Source organism: Chelonia mydas, chromosome 1 (assembly GCF_015237465.2).
Source record: "Chelonia mydas isolate rCheMyd1 chromosome 1, rCheMyd1.pri.v2, whole genome shotgun sequence".
NCBI lineage: Eukaryota > Metazoa > Chordata > Testudines > Cheloniidae > Chelonia > Chelonia mydas.
In genome coordinates this window covers 248,787,206-248,807,516 of record NC_057849.1, presented here as the reverse complement: position 1 = coordinate 248,807,516, position 20,311 = coordinate 248,787,206, and the positions used below count along the sequence as shown (strand labels likewise).

At 41.1% G+C, this 20,311-nt stretch overlaps 1 protein-coding gene across 1 annotated transcript in view; it reads left to right on the top strand.

Moving 5' to 3' along the window:
• LOC119565262 overlaps positions 1-20,311 on the top strand; it is a 122,200-nt gene that overhangs the window by 69,734 nt on the left and 32,155 nt on the right. Inside the window, exons 8-10 of the mRNA XM_043541908.1 lie at positions 603-673; positions 10,521-10,631; positions 14,317-14,414. Of these exons, the coding sequence (XP_043397843.1) occupies positions 603-673; positions 10,521-10,631; positions 14,317-14,414 (280 nt within the window). The remainder of the gene's footprint in view (positions 1-602; positions 674-10,520; positions 10,632-14,316; positions 14,415-20,311) is intronic.

Sequence of the window (20,311 nt, the reverse complement as noted above, 5' to 3'; positions counted from 1 at the left end):
TGAGGATAGATTTGGCCATAGTGTAATATTTCCTTCCTGATTTCAGCCAGATGGACAATAGCATGAGATATATCCATTTCTGTCCTAGACATAAAAGAGGGAGTGTTGATATCTTTGTCCTATTTCTTTTTCTTTCCTGGACAATAAAATTAAACAAAAGGGCGTGTTGGTATTTGTTAGATTTTGAGAAAAGTGATGGACCCTATCCATCTAACTAAAGTCTGAAAACAGTCTTTCTGGGCCAGTTAAAAACAAACAACAACAAAACCTCGACACGCTCCCAGACTGCAGCTTCCCCAGGATGGAGCTCCTATGTGTTATACATGTTAAACATGTCCTATTCAGAGCTGACTCTGACTTTGTGCCCTGGGCCAGGTGAAAAGACTTTTCCAAAAAAAAAAAATTAAAAAGTGTATCTGAAATTGAAATTTCTACCAGGAAGATGGTTCTGTGGTTTTATAGGAGGTCAGCATTATTGTGCCTTTAAAAAACAGTGTTCTTTATGTTAATTTTTTTAAAAAAAGCTAAAAGAAAAAAAGAGGGGGAAAGAGTTCTTTTATGGTCCTATTTTATCTTTTTTTTTTTTTTGTCTTCTTTTTCAGTCGACTTTTTGGCAAAATACTGCATCTTCAGCCAGGAGAAGTTGGCTAAGTACAAAAGGTCTTTTGAAGCGGTAAGTGTAAATTCAGACTTCTTTTCTTTTCTTTCTTCCTTTTTTTTTTAATACCCCTCTCCCCTCTCCTCCTGTGTCAGTAGACAGTTAAGCAGAAATAATAAGCAGCATTGCTTGCAGTACACGTCCCATGAATTACTCTGACATCAAATGTAACTTTAGAATGGAGGCACGCTTTATTCTCTTCGGCGAACTGTTCCCCTGTCCGTTCTTTATTTACATGTCGTGAGCCTTAGTGCTGCACAGCCAGTCAGAACGAACACACATACACACACGCACACACACACACACAAAGAAGGGAGGCCATTAAACAAATTAAAAGGGATGGGGATGACTAATACAGTACTCTTGGAATCTGCAATTTGATTAGTCTGAGTTTAATACACAAAAGCAGCGCCGAAGCAGGAGGGGAGTCGAAGTGCTCTTTAATAACCTTCCACAATTAAATTATGGTGATGAATTTAACTATTCTGTGCTTCTAAAGGGGTCTTATTATCTGATTGACTGTGAAAGAAAGTCAGTATTTAACCAGGCTTCTTGAGTCCAGCTATCAGGAGACATACAGTAGTTTTATGCTTTAACAACTCCTTTTTTTTTTTTTTTTTGCATGCCTCTCCCTATTTAAATTCATTTGTGATTGGAGAATGATGGCTCTTATGGTTATTCCACTGCGTTTGATATGACAGGGCACGATAACCCTTTTACCGCTCTACTCAGAGAGCTAGGACTAAAATAAAATGATTGTGTTTTGTCTCCCGGTTGATATTTTCATTTTAAAATTGTATAACTTCATTGTGCTTTTCACCATTGTCTGATGATACATCATTTGAATGCAGACATATACACCTTTACCATCTTCATTCATGACTTTAATATATTCTGAGACCTCATATTTCTTTCTGTCCTCTCACTCACTCACTTCACTGTCCGTTTAGCATATGCTGAATGCCTAGTGAACGGTTGTAAATTCAAAGTATCTATATAAACAGAGCAATGAAATACATTCTTCAAAATATCACATTTGTTTTATTGCCTGAGCTTAATGACTATGTCTGCTTTAGCGGCAGAGTCCTGTGGCACCTTACAGACTAACAGACGTATTGGAGCATAAGCTTTCATGGGTGAATACCCACTTCGTCGGATGCATGTAGTGGAAATTTCCAGAGTCAGGTATAAATATGCAAGCAAGAATCAAGCGAGGGATAATGAGGTTAGTTCAGTCAGGGAGGATGAGGCCCTCTGCTTTACTTCTTTAGCCATCTTCCCTTATAGACTTCAGTGTTAGTCTGAGGTCAAGGTCGGGTAGCTACCTTTATACGAAATAAGAGAGTGTAATAGAAGCAGAATCCAAGTATTAGAGCCTGTGATATTGCTTTTACCTTTCTCACTAAGGGTGAAAATCCTTTGATCTTCACGGCAGGGTTTTGCCTTAATATTTTAAGTAGATCTAGGTAGATGCGGGTAAAGAGACCACTATGCTGGATAGTCATTCATTTAGGCCCTGATAGTGAAACCCATTTGCATGCGGAGTTGTTCCTTTTTCTGCGAGTATCCTTGTTGAAGAAAATAAGACTACTGGTGGAGTTAAGGAACTGTACAACTTGAGTCAGCGTGGTAGAATCTGGCTCTGAGTTTGTTCTTGTGTTCAGTGTTTAACATAAGGGGCTCGGCATTACTGTCCCTGTTGTAATCCTGTCCCTTTCAGTCCCCTCTGGAACTGAGAATGCTGAACGGTCGCCTTCAATGTACTGCACAATTCCCTCTCTCCCCTCAAATATTCTAAGGGCCAAATTCTGAGTCTTTATTCAACTTTTACTCGGCCCACTACGTCAGTGAATAAGGACTGAGGGCAAGATTGTAGCTAGCCCTCTGCAGCTACACAGGGGAGTAAAGAGGCATAAAAGCTCCCCCACACGTGTTCTCTTGAGAAGTTCACCTTGATTGCTGCTGTGTGGGCAGGTGAGAGAGTGAGCCGAGCCCTGGGGGAGCAGCTCATGTTTGTTTGTTTGTGTTTGTGTTTGTTCTGTTTTTTTGTGAAATTTTGCAAGCATTCACAAAAAAAATGTGACGTCAAAATACCGTTTCATCCAGCTCAGGAATTACTCACCATGAAGAGAGAAGCTAAGGCCCATGCAGCTGAGAAGTGCACAGTGAAAGTCAGCACTGCATGTAAAGGTGGCTTTAAGCCACCTTTGTGGAACCTTTATCCTAGACCAGCTATGCCCCAGGGTGGTCCCCTGGCATAAGTTAGAGCAGCGTAAAGGTTGATCTAGTTTGTGTGGACTACCAATTGTCCCAAAGAGCTGTTAAGGTAACTGAGGATTGTTGAGTCACAGGGAAGCCCTGGCCATACCTGTTTTCTTGTACTCTTGTCCCTTACATTGGCTGCAGGGAGGGTTGGGGCATATGAACCATTATGTTGGCTCTGTGTCATGGGAGGAGACCCCTACATTGAGGTGATCCTCCCATGGCCAGTTAATCCAATTTTAGGGCTGCTTTGCACTGCTGCTGTGATTCAAAGTGGCCTCAACAAAGCTGCAGCCCTATCAGTTCTGAAAGTCTTCCTGCTTAGTTATTATCATATTTCAATATGCCATTTATAAATGTTTGGCCAGATCTTCAGGCAGTATATATCTGTGTAGCTCTATTGACTTCAACAGAGCTTTGCCATCCTACACCAGTTGAGAATCTGACCCTTTGTTTTTAAGCAATACTTTTATTAACAATTATATATTTTTACCTGTGTGAAGTGGCAGTTGAGAGTAGCATCTTTTACCCAGGACACTGGAAGGAAAAGAGTTTGATACTTCAAGGGAAATTTCATCTTCCAACAGTAAAATTCTTCCTCTGCTTATTAAGCTAATATTAACCCAAGATGTGATTGAACCAATTATAACAGTCAGACATGTCAGTTTTCAGCAAGATGCCAGCAAGAGATTTGGAAATACAGATTTTAATAGCATAAAAATAAATTTCAAGTAGAATTCCCAATTTGTACTTAGTGAAAAGGGCATCTCACCACATGAACTCTTAGGATGCTGTGCTGAGCAACATTTCCTTTAAGAAGATTGTGCTCCCAAATTAACTTGTTCTGATGCTAAGCATAGCAGAAACAGTGCTGCTGCTAAAGCAGAACAATTGCTTTTCCTTTGTAGTCTGCCTGCTGGTTTGTTCAGTCCTGCTTTGTGTTCCAATCCTTGGCTGAGTCTGGGACAGTGGTTCAATAACTGTGAAGCTCTGTGTTTAGATCCTAGCCAAATCAGTGACACACAAAATAAGGGCAAGCAGTGAATCCTGAATGTTTCAGGTCTGTGAAATCAGTTGTCAGAATAAATGAGCCAAAGTCCTGTATTTATTTTACTGTTTTATGCACCCAGCACCTTTGATTCTGGGTATTTAATATATATTTTCAGCTACCAACACACCACCTTAAGATAAATCCCACACTGTGGATAGCGAAAACAGGTCCTTCTCTGTACCATTCCAGCCCACCATAAGAAAAACCTTGACAGAAATAACCCATAGTCAAATGCAAAAAAAGATGATGAGCAATTTTACGTGTCTTTGCCAAAAAAACTTCAAAATACAAAGTTGTGCTCAAACTATTGAAAAGTTTGGCTGAAGGCGTAGTGGAAGGAGGATTTTAAATATGGACACAGAAACTCTCTAGCTCACCATGTAAGGGAACAGCATAAGATGTAGATTAAGTATAAATGAGCCACTAAAGAATAGTGTGCAAAATGTAATTATGTTCAACATTCTCAGAGAAGGGTAGGGGGATCATACCAAACACTAGCACCGTGGCACTAAACATTAGAAAAGGGGATTTAAAAGAAGGAGGAAGCTTATCAAAAAGGCAAATGGAGAAATTTAAATCCTTAGACTCAGCATGAAGGCTACCATGATAGAGTCAGAAACGCATTCATGCCCCTAAGGAAGCAGGAAGACAAGAAATAAACAGTATGGTTAAAGGGAAAGTTACAAGAGGGTAAATGAACTAAACAGGTATCAATTAAAAAGAAGTCCAGTCAGGTTCCCCCCGAATGATGTGCATGAATTGCCATGCCCTTGCTGTACTGCACACAGATGTGTGCCTGCTGCCTGGAGGATCTGTCTTCCACTAGATTTTTCCCTCATCTGCCTCTGGTGGTACCAGTTGGGAGGGAAAGTGAACACAAGGGCCCCCCACTTTCCCCAGCTGCATCCATTGCTGCCAATCTGTAAGGAGGTGTGGCACCAGGGCTCCCCCTTCCTCCTCTTCTCTCCTTCCCTTTCCTTTTCTCCCTCCTTTCCCCTCTTTCTCTCCCTTTTTTTTACCCTTCTGGGGGTGAAAATATACATGTATAAAATTAGAGTAAGAGCTCTGAAATAATTGTAATTGTTGGAATGATTTTTTGTTGCAAAACTTCGTAGTTAATTGAATTTGAATGCCTTGTTAATATTCATTTTGTATTTTTCGTGTTTTTATTTTGGTTAATGAGTACTGTCCCCTTAAGAACAGGGTGGGAGCCTGTGTTGTAGTATGCTTGAGAGACTGAGAGCAATGTGAAGAAGGTTTTGCCTGTATGCAGAGACTGGAAGATCCTGCTCCAAAAACATCAGAATTAGACTTAATAAACTTATCTTTCCAGAAAGCAAGACTCATTCTTAAAGATGCAATGTTAGCTCTTAGCAGGGGACTAACTCAGGGTGTTCGTAATGTGCTACAGAGCCTTTCATCTGTAGGTCACCAGTTTGACTCCAGAGTAGCTCATCAGGGTTTAAAAATTGTTCCTAAATAATGGATGCTTGGTACGCTCCAGTTCCAAGTCCCTCAACATAAACCACCACTGTTAAGTGCACTAGATTGCAAGTTCTTTGGAGTAAAGAGTTTTTGGATAGTGCCTAGCACAATAGAGCCCAGGTCTCCGGTGGATCCTCTAGTGCAGTGGCTCTCAACCTTTCCAGACTACTGTACCCCTTTCAGGAGTCTGATTTGTCGTGTGTACCCCAAGTTTCACCTCACTTAATAACCACTTGCTTACAAAATCAGATATAAAAAGACTCACAGCACACTATTACTGACAAATTGCTGACTTTCTCATTTTTACTATATAACTATAAAATAAATCAATTGAAATATAAATATTGTACTTACATTTTGGTGTATAGTGTATATAGAGCAGTATATGAAATTTTAGTTTGTACTGACTTCACTAGTGCTTTTTATGTAGCCTGTTGTAAAACTAGGCAAATATCTAGATGAGTTGCTGTACCCCCTGGAAGACCTCTGCATACCCCCAGGGGTGCTTGTACCCCTGATTGAGAACCACTACTCTAGTGAGTGCTCCTGCAGCAGAAGCCAAAATTGCATTACTCATGATAAATGTATGAGTTGGCTATACTGTAATCTCTCTCTCTCTCTCTCAGAGGCAGGAGGAGTTCAAAAATCAGAAAACAGACCAAAACCTGGATCTGATCTTTTTTTAAAAGCTAAACCATACTTTTTGGGCCAATCTCCTGCTTTTGGAGCCTGATTCATGATTTTTGAGCATTTAAGGTTGGCAATACCAAGCTTGGCCTTTTCCTACATTCCTGTGCAATACACTTTTTCCATTAGATTTTTGCCATAAGAGGCGGCTTCCTCCAGTAGGTTGCAAAATGCAAGTACTTGGAATTGACTCCTAGGTAACAAGTGGTGACGTTCTCCCAGCACACTGTCATACTGGCTCCCACACTTACAGTTAAGCTCGCTGAGATGCACTGCCTATCCATGAGATCACAATGTCTGAGTCTGACAAAAGCCTTTGTTCCTAATACGTTGCCAAAACTTATTCCAGCACAGCTTGAAACAGTGTAGGGGAAATTCTGACCCCTGTAGCATTGCCAGCCTCAGTGAGACCCATGTCAGCCTGCTGTACGGGGACTGTTTGCACAAGTTAAAAACTTATTTGGGGGCAGCTTTCAGCCCATGTGCATAGTTTTCAAATTTTCGATGAGGTTTTCAAAACCTCATTTTGACCAGGTTGTCCCCTTTTTCCGGTGGAGCCCAGCTTTTAAATGAGCATTTTGCTGCACAGTATGTAAGTAGGGTCCGAACTGAATCCTGCCTCATTCACGGTGCATTCCTTGATTGCATTCAGGGAGGTCGGGCTTTTCGGCTTCATTTGCTGTTTGCCACTGTACTGCACAGTGAACAAAGCAGGGACTTTTAAAGACCTGCCTCATTTAGGATAAAACTCACCTCTAAGCAGAGGGGCCAGCACAAGATCCATGCACCACATAAGCCCTGGCTATGTTTTACTGTGTCACATATGTCCTTTATAATGGCATATGTTCCACTTACTAAAAGATGAATTCGTTACCAGTAGTAGTTGATGTGCACTTGTTCAGTGCTGTAAAGATCTGAACATGCAGTGTTTCCGAGGTAGTAATGGAACACTGTTCACTATGATACCATACTTATTTTTGTTAACAGTTTATGCAGTTCATTGGTAGGCAATCATTAAAGTAATTTTTTTCCAGAAAAAGGGAGCTACCATGCAGGCAGGTGCTGAAAGCAATGAATCAGGTGAATGTAATGTGACAGCTCCACTGCTTATAAATTTCCAGTATTGAAGCTAAAGTATAAACTACAGGCTAAAGAGGATGTAAAGGTCAAAAGTTCAGCTCTGCTCTAAAAGTTAAAAATGTGTCAAATCACCAATTGAGATGGTGTCAAATCATAGATCTGTTACTTTCATATAAAGCTTGAATATTTTCTAATATCTCAAGTTATAAGCTGTTCTCCACAGAAAGAAAGGTAGGTGTTTGAAGTTGGAAAACCATGATTTTCCCCATTACAAATGTTTTCTGCTCAAAAACTGGAATATTTCACATTGGGGAAACTTCATGAAAACATGTTCTATGTTTGTGTACAAATTGTTTTCATTTTTGCAAGTAAAACTGTGTAGGAGAAATTTCACCCTGAGCTGAATTTGAAAATTCCTTGAAATTTCACGACATTCTCAATTCTCTAGTGTGAGAATTAGCAAAGTGTATTAATTGAAATGGATAGTCTTGTACAGCTCTAGTCCATGGAATGCATAAAATCACAGTGCAGTACTGAACACAATTTATATCCAGTGCATTCAACAGCTGTACTGTGATATGCTGATGCTAGTTATTCTGAATGTGTGAGTGTGGGTGTGTGTGTATCTGAGTGTGTGAGTGTGTTTGTGTGTGTGTGAATGTGTACACACACATAAATAGTAGTTTCTAAGTTACCAAACTCTTTAAGATAAACTTGAACTAAAGATTCTGACCCATGGCTTAGGAAAGCTCCATTTTGGAGACTCCATCACGGTCCTGCAGCTCCCTCCAAATGTGTTTCCCCTGTGCATATCTGTCATTGCAATCACAGTATGGTTCACCCAGCTGGGAAGGCCAACAAGCTGCTGCCTTTGGGGCTGTCTGCCAACGATGGTCTGTGGAGCAGACAGCAGGGAGTGCTGATAGTGCAAAATGGTCGGCTCCCTCCCTTCTGCCTCTCTTCTTGCCTCTTTTCACTCTTCTTGAAATTGAAGCACAAAAGAAAATTCTACTTTTCAAGACTGTTCAGTTTGCATTTGGTTGCAAAGTGTTTTCAACTGAACAGTCACTTTCTGTGCAGGCAGTGACAGCTCAATCGGGGGGTAAGGTTTTCTTTCAGTCCTTGTCATGTTAGGCCATGTCAAATTAGACATTTGGGATTTTTTTTTGTCTTGCATCATGGACTAAGATGCCAAACATTAGGAAACAAACTAAATGTTTGCATCTCTTCACAGCTTGAATGCATCCCATACCTTGCCAGTGTTCTTGTGCATTATAGAATCGGGGAGCACATTCTTCTTCATTCATGGACCTCTTAAATCCCATATTTCTGAGAAGTCCTCCATTCTTAAGCATCTGTCTAGACCAAAGGCATATTTTAAGGGGTTTACTAAGCTGCTACTCTTACAAATCAGTGACTTGGGCTATGAAGTTGATTGAAGTAGCGTATTCAAATTTCAGGATGTCCCTTTTTTTCATTTTTAGGTTGCTATTACTTCATTCCCTCTTTAGTGTACTTGCTACATTATGGCACTAATTTAACTGTGGATAAAAATTTGCACAGCTGTTGAATTTCTTGAGAGGGAAATCAAGGTTTGGATGATTACATGAAACAAGAAATATCTTGGTATTTCACCCTTGAGGTTTTCACTTTTTTTCCCACAAAAAAAAACAAAAATGCATTTTTTTTTTTGCCAGACGTCCTCATCAAATGATTTCAGAGACTTCTAGACACTAGTTCTGTGGCAGAAAAGGCCAGCAACCTCTCCTGCCATTAAGACCTAGATCCTGCAAATACTTAAGCATGCAGTCTTCTTTGTCATAAGAGTGACATTCACAACACTTGGCTCTCCCTTCTACCCCTTCCAGTCCCCCCTGCCAAATGAAATTATTAAACTCTTAAAAAACAAAATAACAGAAAACTACCCCAAGCAGAGTTTTGACCCTAAGAAGTGCCAGACTTCTGAAAGGTCCTAAGACCATCACTATTGCTGTTGATTTTAGGTGGAAGACATTCAGATACTACAGAGATAGGCAGTATAAAACTCCAAAATAGATAGACTTACTTAACTTTAAGCATATGAGTGTATCCTATTAACTTCAATTGAGTTTTAGTGGGACTTTGGCTAACTTGCATGTTCATTGAAGAGCAATTCAATGTCTGTGAGTACTCAAAGATTTGAAGTTCATATTATTAGGTTGGTAAGCACTGAGGATTTGTAATGTGGTGTGACGGGCACTTTGGGGCTTCCTAAGTCATGCACAATGCACTTTGGAGTGTACCTAGTAGGAGAATCCCCAGCATGTCCTGCATTTCACTGCAACAGCATTCTGGCAGTTCAGTAGGCCCACTGTTAGAGCTTTCAGATACAGCAAGGATCTTCAAAGGTCCTATGAAGGCGGCGGAGCGTGGGGGGGGGGGGGGTGCACCTGATGAGGGCCAGGGAAGCCTGTTCTGGTTCTAGGGAGAGAAGAAGGGAGTCAAGGAGAGGAAGACCTGGAAGGCAGCACAAGGGTACTGTTTGAGGTTGCAGGTTGGAAGGGAGCCTATGAGAGCTGGGAGAGATGGAGCTTTAGTTGAGAGGATGAGAAGGAAGAACCCTCATACGAATGTTCCTGGAGTTTTAAAAAATGTTTGTTTGCGGTAGAAAGTTGAAGCTCAGATCAGTTCTTGCTTCACCAAACTGGTTTAGCTATCTCTTTGTCTGTCTATCTCTCTTTCTTCCCCCACTCCCCCCAGGAGCCTATAATCCCCTGTGACCCTCACATTCACTGCAAGTTCTAGGGCTAGTACTAACCCAGAGAGGATCAGCCTAGATTTCTGAGGTACATGTGCACAACACATTATCTCCTCAAGAAACTTAAATACTCAGTTCTGTCCATTGATAAATGCGGAAAATCGGAGCGTACAGTCATTCTTCAAGTCCTAGAATACAATGGCTACCTTATTTGCTTTCAGGGGCTACTTACATTCACATGATATTTGCACTCTTGAAGTTCCTGTCATGCTAAAAGTCATATTACCTGTTGAAAAGTGACCGAGTGAGGGATGCCTGGTGGGGAGGTAAGGAAGCTTGGGATGGATCTGAAAAGTGTCCCTCCTACTCCTCAAACAGGAAGACCATGGTCATGACACAGAATCTTATAGCTGAAAAGTTTTAAAGCTAGAGAAAAAGGGAGTTAGGAGTCTTCAGGGACCTTCCCTAAGAAGGGAAATGCAAATAAACTCTAGAAAATTTAAATCCCACCCAAAGGATGGTTAGCATGCTGACCATTAACACTGTGGATATTTTTCTAGGTGGATACTGATGGAGATGGATACTTGAACTGCCTGCAAGTTTTGATGGCTCTGAAAGAAATTGTCCCTTCAGATGCACTAACTGATGCCGAAGAACTTTATGTATATAGGGTAATCAGATCCAAAGCAGTCTCTCTGTTTATGCTTTGAATGATATGGGAGTAGGGAGCAAATGTGACAGATATGCACACTATTCTTCATGCAATATTTTATGCATCTATAACACATCCCATCCAAGGATCTCAAAACAAGCTCTGCCTCATAACATCCATGTGAGGTAGGTAATCTGGATAATACTCACTTTACCATTGGGGAAGCTGCACAGAGATGTGAAGGCCACAAAACGACCTTTAATTCTAAGAGCCGCTCTAACTCACTTGATGACCTAATGGGCTATTACAAGGCCACACCTACCGCAAAATGTGGGGGGTTTTTAATGTTCCATGGTTGTCTTGTGTTACCTTTGATTTAAACTTACGTTATCATCATTGAAGCCTACCACCCTAGTTTCTGACCACAAATCAGTCAGCTCCTTCCTGGGACACTAATGGCCAACAAGATACCACAAGAATGAATGAGCATGTTAGGAGTGATGATAGGCTAGTCCTTGTTTTGTACTACAGTAGTAGGAGGGATGAATGACCTGCAAGGCCCAAGTAAGCCAGAAAACATTAGGGGTAGAAGGGGGTGGGCTCCAGGCCTAGTTAAGAGATGGTGGGCAGGAGGCCACCCATGAAAGTTCGATTTTTTTTTAAACATAGCAGTAATCATTTTCAAATTGATTCACATAACTTTTGGCCTTGCAGGTGTGAACAGAGCCAATAGGAAGCATGAAAGCTGCTCAGAGGCTAAATTTTGCTCTTGCATAGATGGGTTTTTTTTTTAAATTGGTGGCTTACATTTTCAACAGTGACTAATGATTGGGGTGTCTAATTTGAGACAACATTTTTGGGTGCCTAATTTGAGACCTGTATAAAGGGAACTGGTTTTCATAAAGAGCTAAGCTAAGTTCTTTCTATCTGGGCACCCAAAATCACTAGTCACTGTTGAAAATGTAGGCCTTTATCTGAACTTTCGACCAAAACACACACATTAGTCTCCAAGCACAGCCCCTTGGTTACTTTGTATTTTTGAAAGGCACAGATATTAAATAACGTATTACTTTAATTTTGCTTAAATGTTCAGTTTTATAGCATGCGATGTAAGAATTACGGTACAGTATGAAAGTCTGTTGATGTCCAACATATAAACATTCAGTTTTGCTTTCCTTCTAAAAGCAAACTCAGTGATCCAGTCCTTAGCTGTGCCAGCTTACCCCAGTTGAGAATCAGGCCCTCCGTTGTTTGCCTTTTTGCAGTCTTTCTATCATGATCCTGTTTGAAACATAGAAACTCGTTTGACAAAGAGCATAAACTTGGTTAACAGAAAACCGGTACCAGGAAACACAGAAATAAAGAAAAGTATAAAATCCTCTATGATTTAATCTGAACCTTACAAAGGCTTTGTTTCTTTGGACACTTTCTTTGAAAAGACTACCACTTCAAACAAAAACAGAGGGAAATTAGTAGGAAGTGATTATGGAGACAGGAAATCTGAAAGCCATGAAACTGTAAATAAAGTGTTATTTGTACTACTGTATTTGGTTCCCTGCTTTACATTCTCAGCACGAAATGTTAGATAAGACTTTAACACTAGAGCGGGGACGAATTTCATATGATAAAAAGAGGAGAGCCATTTAGATAAATGACAGTGACCTTGGATTGATCTGAACACATTTTTAGCTAAAACTTGGAACTACCCAGCCAGGCCCAGTTGCAATTTGTTCATGGTGGCAAATGATGTGACTTGTTCAGACATCAAACACATATCAAATGGCTTAATTTTAGTATTCCAAAGCAATGGCCCCATGGCAGACGCCAATGCTAACATCATTATACAACTCATATTGCATGATGACAATCCAGTTTGGTGATGCCTACATTTATTGTTTACTTTTACTGACTCTAGAAAGCTCATCTTTTCCATCTGTCAGCATTATTGTGCATGATCCACAAATAAATCTAAAAAGGCTGCATTACACTATACACTCAGACCTTATTTAACGAGTGGCCTTCTTTTATAGCAATAATAAAAATGAGTACAGACTTTAATTACTTCCATTATACCATGTTTGCTTTGTCAGTGGTTTCTATTCTATGAAAAATTAAACTGCAAAGTTAGCCCAGCAATTTTTGTTGTTTGTGCATGTGCCTTCAGTAAACATCCCCTTTTTCCTCCCTCAGTGTTCATGCATTTTGTTCCCTGTTAACATTAAACATCATTTGCAAAGCTAAGACAGAAGATAAGAGCAGGGTACCTGAGCAGGACTATATGTACTATGCCAACATTTTGTACAAGACCAGCTTTGCACAATGGGAACATTAAAGGCATACTTTATTATTCGTGGTTTTTGTTGTGAAAGGCTAAAAAGGGAGGATCCAGGAACAAGTCTTTGGATAGCATTCAGTGCCTGAAACACAAAGACAATTGGAAAGCACACACATACACACACCAGCAACCCTCCTCCTCTAGTTTCATGTGATAGGTATTTAGATCACAACCACAAGTTTCTAGATAGAAATTATGCATTCAGAGTGCGGAACAGTCAAAGGGGCCTTGTAATTAGAGAGAGCATAATAGTTCTTCTTGCTTTAAGGTGCTTTGTACAAAAGATTACCTGTGGGTTCTCGTTAGGCACATGTGTTATAAGACTGTTGTCCTTAGTGAAAGCTATACTATCCAAAGAGGGACAGAGAAGAAGGTGTGGTTTGTTTATTCTTTAAAACCTAATTTTGATCAGGATGTGAGCAAACACAGGAGTGGATTCAACTTCCACTGTCCTTTCCCCTCCATGCTAAAAGGCTTTAGAGGCAAAAGTTGGCTCTTTATATAGATTTGAGGGACGCGGGGAATTCTGTACAGTCTGGTAACAAATTTTGTTATGTTGCAAATGTTTCAAAGTAGCTACTTCCATGATGTCAGTATAGTCGAGGCAGCTAGCTTGTGTTTATATTTATGGGGAGTTCTGCAACAGTAGGGTATTGGAGCACATAGAAGACAATATGAGCAGAGGGGAGAGAGGACAAAGAAAGCCCATTTCAATATAATATAAATTAATCATGGATGGTTCTCCCTATTATTATTATTGCTTGTGTTACAGCAGTGCCCTAAGAGACAGTTAACACAATAATAATTTGCTTTGCGAGTATTTAGCTAAGGATGCAGTTACTGTTGTTTAAAATGTGGGCATGTTGCAGACATGTGGTATCATGGGCATACTTGAAAAATATTATAAAATCTTACTTGATGAATATACTGTACAGAACTTTTTGGTTTTAATTTGTTGTTAGGGAGAGGAAGTCACACTGACTTTCCAGTTGTGTGGCAGAGAGTGTTTGTGCATTAGGTAGAAGGTTTTTGTGTGGTCTTCTATACACTGTTTTAAAGTGAATTCTCTTAAAACACCTACCACTCTGTTGTACATATGTGCAGGTGACTCTATGTGAATCAGGTCCATAATGTTTTGAGGGGATCCTACAGACCTACAATGCAATGTAGTGTTTATCAGGCTCATTGTCAGGTTTCTTGCTGAAATTGCTTTGTTTGTTTTGCTGGCTATGCTAATAAATCTTGTCTCTGCTTCGATCAGAGCTTATTATCTTTTTTTTTTTTTTTTTTTTTTTTGCTAAAGCAAGGCAGCAATCTGTTCTTTCTAAACCCTTCATCATCTTTGCTTTCTCCATCTCTGTTTCCCCAGATCTTAGAGATTGTTGACTATTATGTAACAGATGGCCTGACAGACCTCCGACTCTTCGCAGTGATGGCTAGCTTGGCACAGAAAATAGCAGCACTGGAGTAAGTATTCAGAGGCCTAGATGCTCATGAATTTTAACTCCTCGCTGACAAAGGAATTTGAGGGGGCGAGAGCCGATCTATCAGTAGCTAAAGTAATTAAAGACTTAGATTGCTCTCTAGTGCAGAGTGTCCCTTCACTATTACAGGCTGTTGATATTAGATTAGGCTAGGCCATGTCCTATTTGATCTCTAAACTATAACTTCTCGTCAAAACAATGGGACAGCTTAATCCAGAAATTGATACATTCCAACAAGCTTCAGACAGTGCTGTTTGTGTGGCTTTTAATAAAAAGTATACTGCGGCGTCAAGCCAAGACAATACATGGGAGAGCAATGAGAATATTGTGACAGAGTTCACTTTTGACTTTCATTTTTAGTCCATTTCTAGTTACTGGAGCAAGCTTTTCAAAAGCACCTAATTGACTTAAGAGCGGAAGTCCCACTGAAAGTCAATGGGACTTGTTCGTCTAAATCACTTGGGCAATTTTGCAGATCTCACCCCTAGCCCTTAAAGTGTATGAAGCTGTCCAGATGCGTGGCCCGTTTTTCATAAGTGCTGAAAAGTTCCTAGCAGCTCCCTCTGACTGCACTGGGAGTTGCTGAGTGCTTGACATTTCTGTATTCTGGGCCACTTGTTCAGACCGCTCAATATGGATACAGGAGCAGAACTTCAAGCCTCTTGAAAAAAAAAAAAAAGAAACACACACAGGCACTTCCTTTTTCCATGTATGTTCTTGTGTGAAATGTCTCGTTTCAGGGAACTCTGCTGTTGCTGTTAAAGTATGAGTCCGGTAACAGAGGGCAGTTCTATGCGCACACGAAATCTGCACTGGGCCAAATCTCAGACCCAACATACAGGTCTAGAAAACAGGTGGTGTAGTGGCCCATGTGTACTGTATGTAATGCTATAGGGCCAAAATTCTCCCCTTAAGGGTTCTCTAGTTCCCATGCCCACCACCCACAATTTACACACAGACAGACACGTGCATGCATTGTCCTTCCTCCAGTCTATCTCCAAAATTACTCTCCATGTTGAGTGGCAGGGAACCCCCAGGGCACCTCTATAGCACTTTGGGGCACAGACTCCCCCACAATCTCCTCCTCTCCATGCAAGTGTTAAATGGGTTAAATGTACAGTGTAACAATAGGGGAATGCAACTCAAGGACACTAGCCAATGATTCCAAAATCAGTAAAGAATTGCTTAGGTTCAGAGTGTCCTAATAATGTCTCTTAGTAACATTAAATTGCTGTGTTTTCATTTGAGTGACAGGGTTGAAATTATAACTTTGGTAAGGGTTGGAAATTCTAAGCTCAGAATTTCCCTGCTTTTTGTGGTTGTGCTTAAGGTCAAACAGCACTGTCTGGTCAGCAGGATCTGCCTTTACAAAATAGCTTCCATTTGGGATGAGAACTCAGCACCATTGTTCATTGTAAAATTGGCATCTCCATCTCTGTCAGTTGTATGCCCAAGTGTCAGGGCTATGAAATAACTCCTGAAAAGAAACGTGTGTATTCAGTCTGGGGTAGAAACCGGGGGAGCCAGGGCAAGGGTTACACTTGGTTGGACAGACAAATAGTGACACAATTATTTTGTTAATTTTATTTTGTACAGAAAAGACCATAGACAAGATTTTTCAATAATTAGAAAGTCAAGTTTCATTCCTAGGCTAGATTGGTGCCTGGCCCTGTGCACTGCACCATGTGGGGGTGGGGGCTGAGGATGCCAAAAACCTTACTCCACCTTGCTCACCTGCACAGTGACTCTGCTAGCCTGTGCTCACAATCACAGCCCATACACAACCTGAGCACAAGGACTGCTCCAGGCTATAGCTGATGGCGACACTGGCATCCCCAAATGGGGAAGGGCAAACACAAATACTATGAGCACTCTGCATTAGCACTGGCCAGCAGAGCTTGTAGGGCTAGAGGGAGTACACATGGCACTCTTTCACAGGGGTTAGTTTTGGTCTCCCTTTCTCTGGTGCTCCAGGTGGCATTGTGCTTGAGTTAGGGCTCATGGGACTTGGACTGCAGGGCTCTAAAACTTCAGTGTAGACTTTCAAGCTCAGATTGGAGCCTGGTCTCTGGGTCCCTGCGAGGGAGGACGGTTCCAGACCTTGGGTTCCAACTCTAGCCCGGATGCCTACACTGCAGTTTTATGGCCCCTAGTCCTGCGAGCCCAACTCAGCTGACCCAGGCCAGCCATGGGCGTTTAACTGCGGTGTAGACATACCCTATGAGTTCCTGCTGGGGCAATGCATCTCTGCCCCTTCACCCATGGGCATGGCTGTGGAGCCACAATTTAACTCCATACGTTTCTTGTTTACAGCCCAGTATTCAACAGTATCTCAGAGGACAGGTAATGGAACAGTGTTCCTTTCACTTCCATGTAACCAATTTGAATCTGACACAGTCACCGTTGATCAAATGCCAGGGTTTTGGGTTTTTTTTACGGCTAGTGGATGGGCTGTATAAAATGAGTTGGTCTCAGCCCAGTCCTGGAGGACAGCCCCGTTTCATAAAATCTACCAGCACAGCTGGCACTCTGGTTGGTAGAGCCATAAGAGACCAAGAACTGAAAGGACGTGGGGACCGAAAGCTGAGTAACAGTCATTCCCTCAGTGGCGTGGTTGAGGCACATTGGTCACGTGTTGTGAGCAAAGATAGTTTTGTGGTTAAAGACTCTGGGACTCAGGCCATCTGGGTTCTATTCCTGGATCTACCACAGATTTCTTGTGGGATCTTGGACAAGTCATGTAAGCTCTCTCTGCCTCAGTTTCCCATCTGTAAAACTGGGAATAATGATACTAATGAGGGAGTTGTGGGATAAATCCATTCATATTTGTGAGGTGCTCAGAAACTACAGTAATAAGTGCCATTAAAGAAAACCCTATCAGTAAATAATCCTTGCATTGTAACTGCTCCTGCTATCTCGGGTCTGTGTTTTCTGTGAGGTGCTTAACATCCACTCCGAATGAAAAAATAGTCTTCTGCCTCTAGGACTGTTATTCTGGCATTTTTCATAAGAACTAATTCATGAAATCCCCCCATCCCCCAAAATAATATCCATTAAAATGATTTCCATTTGACTTTGAAGCTACTAGAAGCCAGGACAGTATGATCTAATATGTTGAGGGACTTTAGTAGCTATTAATGCAAGGCAATTAATTTAGTGTTAACTGAAGATTGCTATGTTGCTGTATTAACATCCTGACAAAAATCGTAGGAGTTTTCTGGCAGGCACTATACTGTACCACTTTAGTTGGCTGGCTAACGTTTGTCAGTGGAAGTGCGAGCAGCAATAAAACAAAAATCCTGTTTTTCTTTATTTGTTGTTGAATTTATTGTGTTTAGACAAGCTGTTGTGTGAACTTTAGGCAAGTGATCAGGTAGGAATAACCTGATTTCTAAAATCAATAAAAGACAAGTGCAGCCTAGTCATTTGCTCCTCTATGATTCAAATGTTCCAACTTCAAAATAAATAGATCTACAAAATAAAGTCATTTTGATCAGATGCCACATCTGAGAACTACTTGAGGGCAAATAAATGCAAGTATCAGGTTCTTATCAGATCTTTCTGATGATAATAGCCTGATCACTAGGGACAGTCTGTTAGTGTTGGCCCAGTGGGTCAGATAACAATGCAGACTTTCTCTCTCTTCCCTTTGCTGTGACCTAGTCCATCTGCTTCTCTCTGGCCATATGGTATAGAAGTATCTGAGACGGGAGACATTACAGTTTGATGCATCTGAATGTTCTTTGCTTTCATTGAATCTTCACAGAGATGGCATTCCTCTGAATGCTTTTTTGAAAGAGGTTTTTTTTTTCATTTTTAACTAAGTTTACATCAACAGGGTATCTAACAATGGATTACAGACCGTAAGGAGGGAGGCTGGCTGTATATTACCTGCCTGTCTTTAAATGCCATGAAATATCATTTTATATTAATGTATGTCTTGAGAAAGAAAACAGATATCATCACACTGAGGATTTTAAAATAGTGTTAGTCTGCTCGTAACCCTATATACCATTATATGTGATGCGTCTAATCTGAATACCGTCATTATGCGCTACTAAGTGAAGGAAATGTATCATCTGGAGGACACAGAACTGTGGGCTTAATGTTTTCCCTCTTCCCCCCGACCATTTGAACTGCTGGGGTGGTGCAAAGTAGGCTAGAAAGCCTGTGCTTCGCCCTAGCTGAGGATTCCCCTGGTATGGTGGAGTCCCAAGACAGTGTAGCCAGCTCCTATGCCGTCCGTTGCATGGAGGGGATATGGCCAGAGTTTGCTCCATTCTGGCTATTCCAAGATGGAGAACAGTTCCTTTGGGGGCCACTGCCAGACAGCATAGCTTAAGCAGTGCCCCGACTTCCCTATTTAATCACACCAAACATTCTTTTCATATGTGGAGCATACAGGTATATTCTCCACTCAGTGCACGTCCAAAACTCCACTTAGTCCTAATGAGAGATCAGCCTAGGCAACAATACATAGTGAATATACAGTTCTTCTTTTCAATTATCCTTTTACTAGGAGGAACAGGTAATTATTAGAGAGGCTTTAACATAACTCATCATTTACTATATGTTCATACAGTGTCCAGCATTGTTGGGCTCCTATCTTGATGGAACACCCTAGGCTAGGCACTTCTGAAATAAAAATGTTAACTAAGATTAATCAGTTCATAATGGAAGTAATTATCAGAAAATCAAAGCTGGTATATTTATACAATGGTAAAAATAGCAAACCAATTTTAAAAAATGTATGGGTACAAGGGTTTGTTAATATTTCAATGTCTTTATTGATTTAAAATAATAATGATACAAAACAATGCATTCAGACCGCAAAAGTGTGGACAGGCAACAAACCCACCTTACAGAAATTAAATCCAGAACTGCTACATCACTATGCTCCTGAGCGTCACAATTGTACTTCCCTTGCATTTTTATATTCCTCCCATAGGGAAAACTATAGAATTTTTCATGAATGAAAACAGTAGGGTTCTCTAGAAATGTAAGAGGATTCCATTACAATGAATAATAATATTGAGGTTACAGGGACAAACCATCCCGATGTGTGGAAAGAATAGTAAATATGGCAGGCGACCAGCTTGGCTTAACAGTGAAATCCTTGCTGATCTTAAACACAAAAAAGAAGCTTACAAGAAGTGGAAGATTGGACAAATGACCAGGGAAGAGTATAAAAATATTGCTTGGGCACGCAGGAGTGAAATCAGGAAGGCCAAATCACACCTGGAGATGCAGCTAGCAAGAGATGTTAAAAGTAACAAGAAGGGTTTCTTCAGGTATGTTAGCAACAAGAAGAAAGTCAAGGAAAATGTGGGCCCCTTAATGAATGAGGGAGGCAACCTAGTGACAGAGGATGTGGAAAAAGCTAATGTACTCAATGCTTTTTTTGCCTCTGTCTTCACGAACAAGGTCAGCTCCCAGACTGCTGCGCTGGGCAGCATAGCATGGGGAGGAGGTGACCAGCCCTCTGTGGAGAAAGAAGTGGTTCAGGACTATTTAGAAAAGCTGGACGAGCACAAGTCCATGGGGCTGGATGCGCTGCATCCGAGTGCTAAAGGAGCTGGCGGATGAGATTGCAGAGAAAACTCATGGCGATCGGGGGAGGTCCCATACGACTGGAAAAAGGCTAATGTAGTGCCCATCTTTAAAAAAGGGAAGAAGGAGGATCCTGGGAACTACAGGCCAGTCAGTCTCACCTCAGTCCCTGGAAAAATCATGGAGCAGGTCCTCAAGGAATCAATTCTGAAGCACTTAGAGGAGAGGAAAGTGATCAGGAACAGTCAGCATGGATTCACCAAGGGCAAGTCATGCCTGGCTAATCTAATTGCCTTCTATGATGAGATAACTGGCTCTATGGATGAGGGG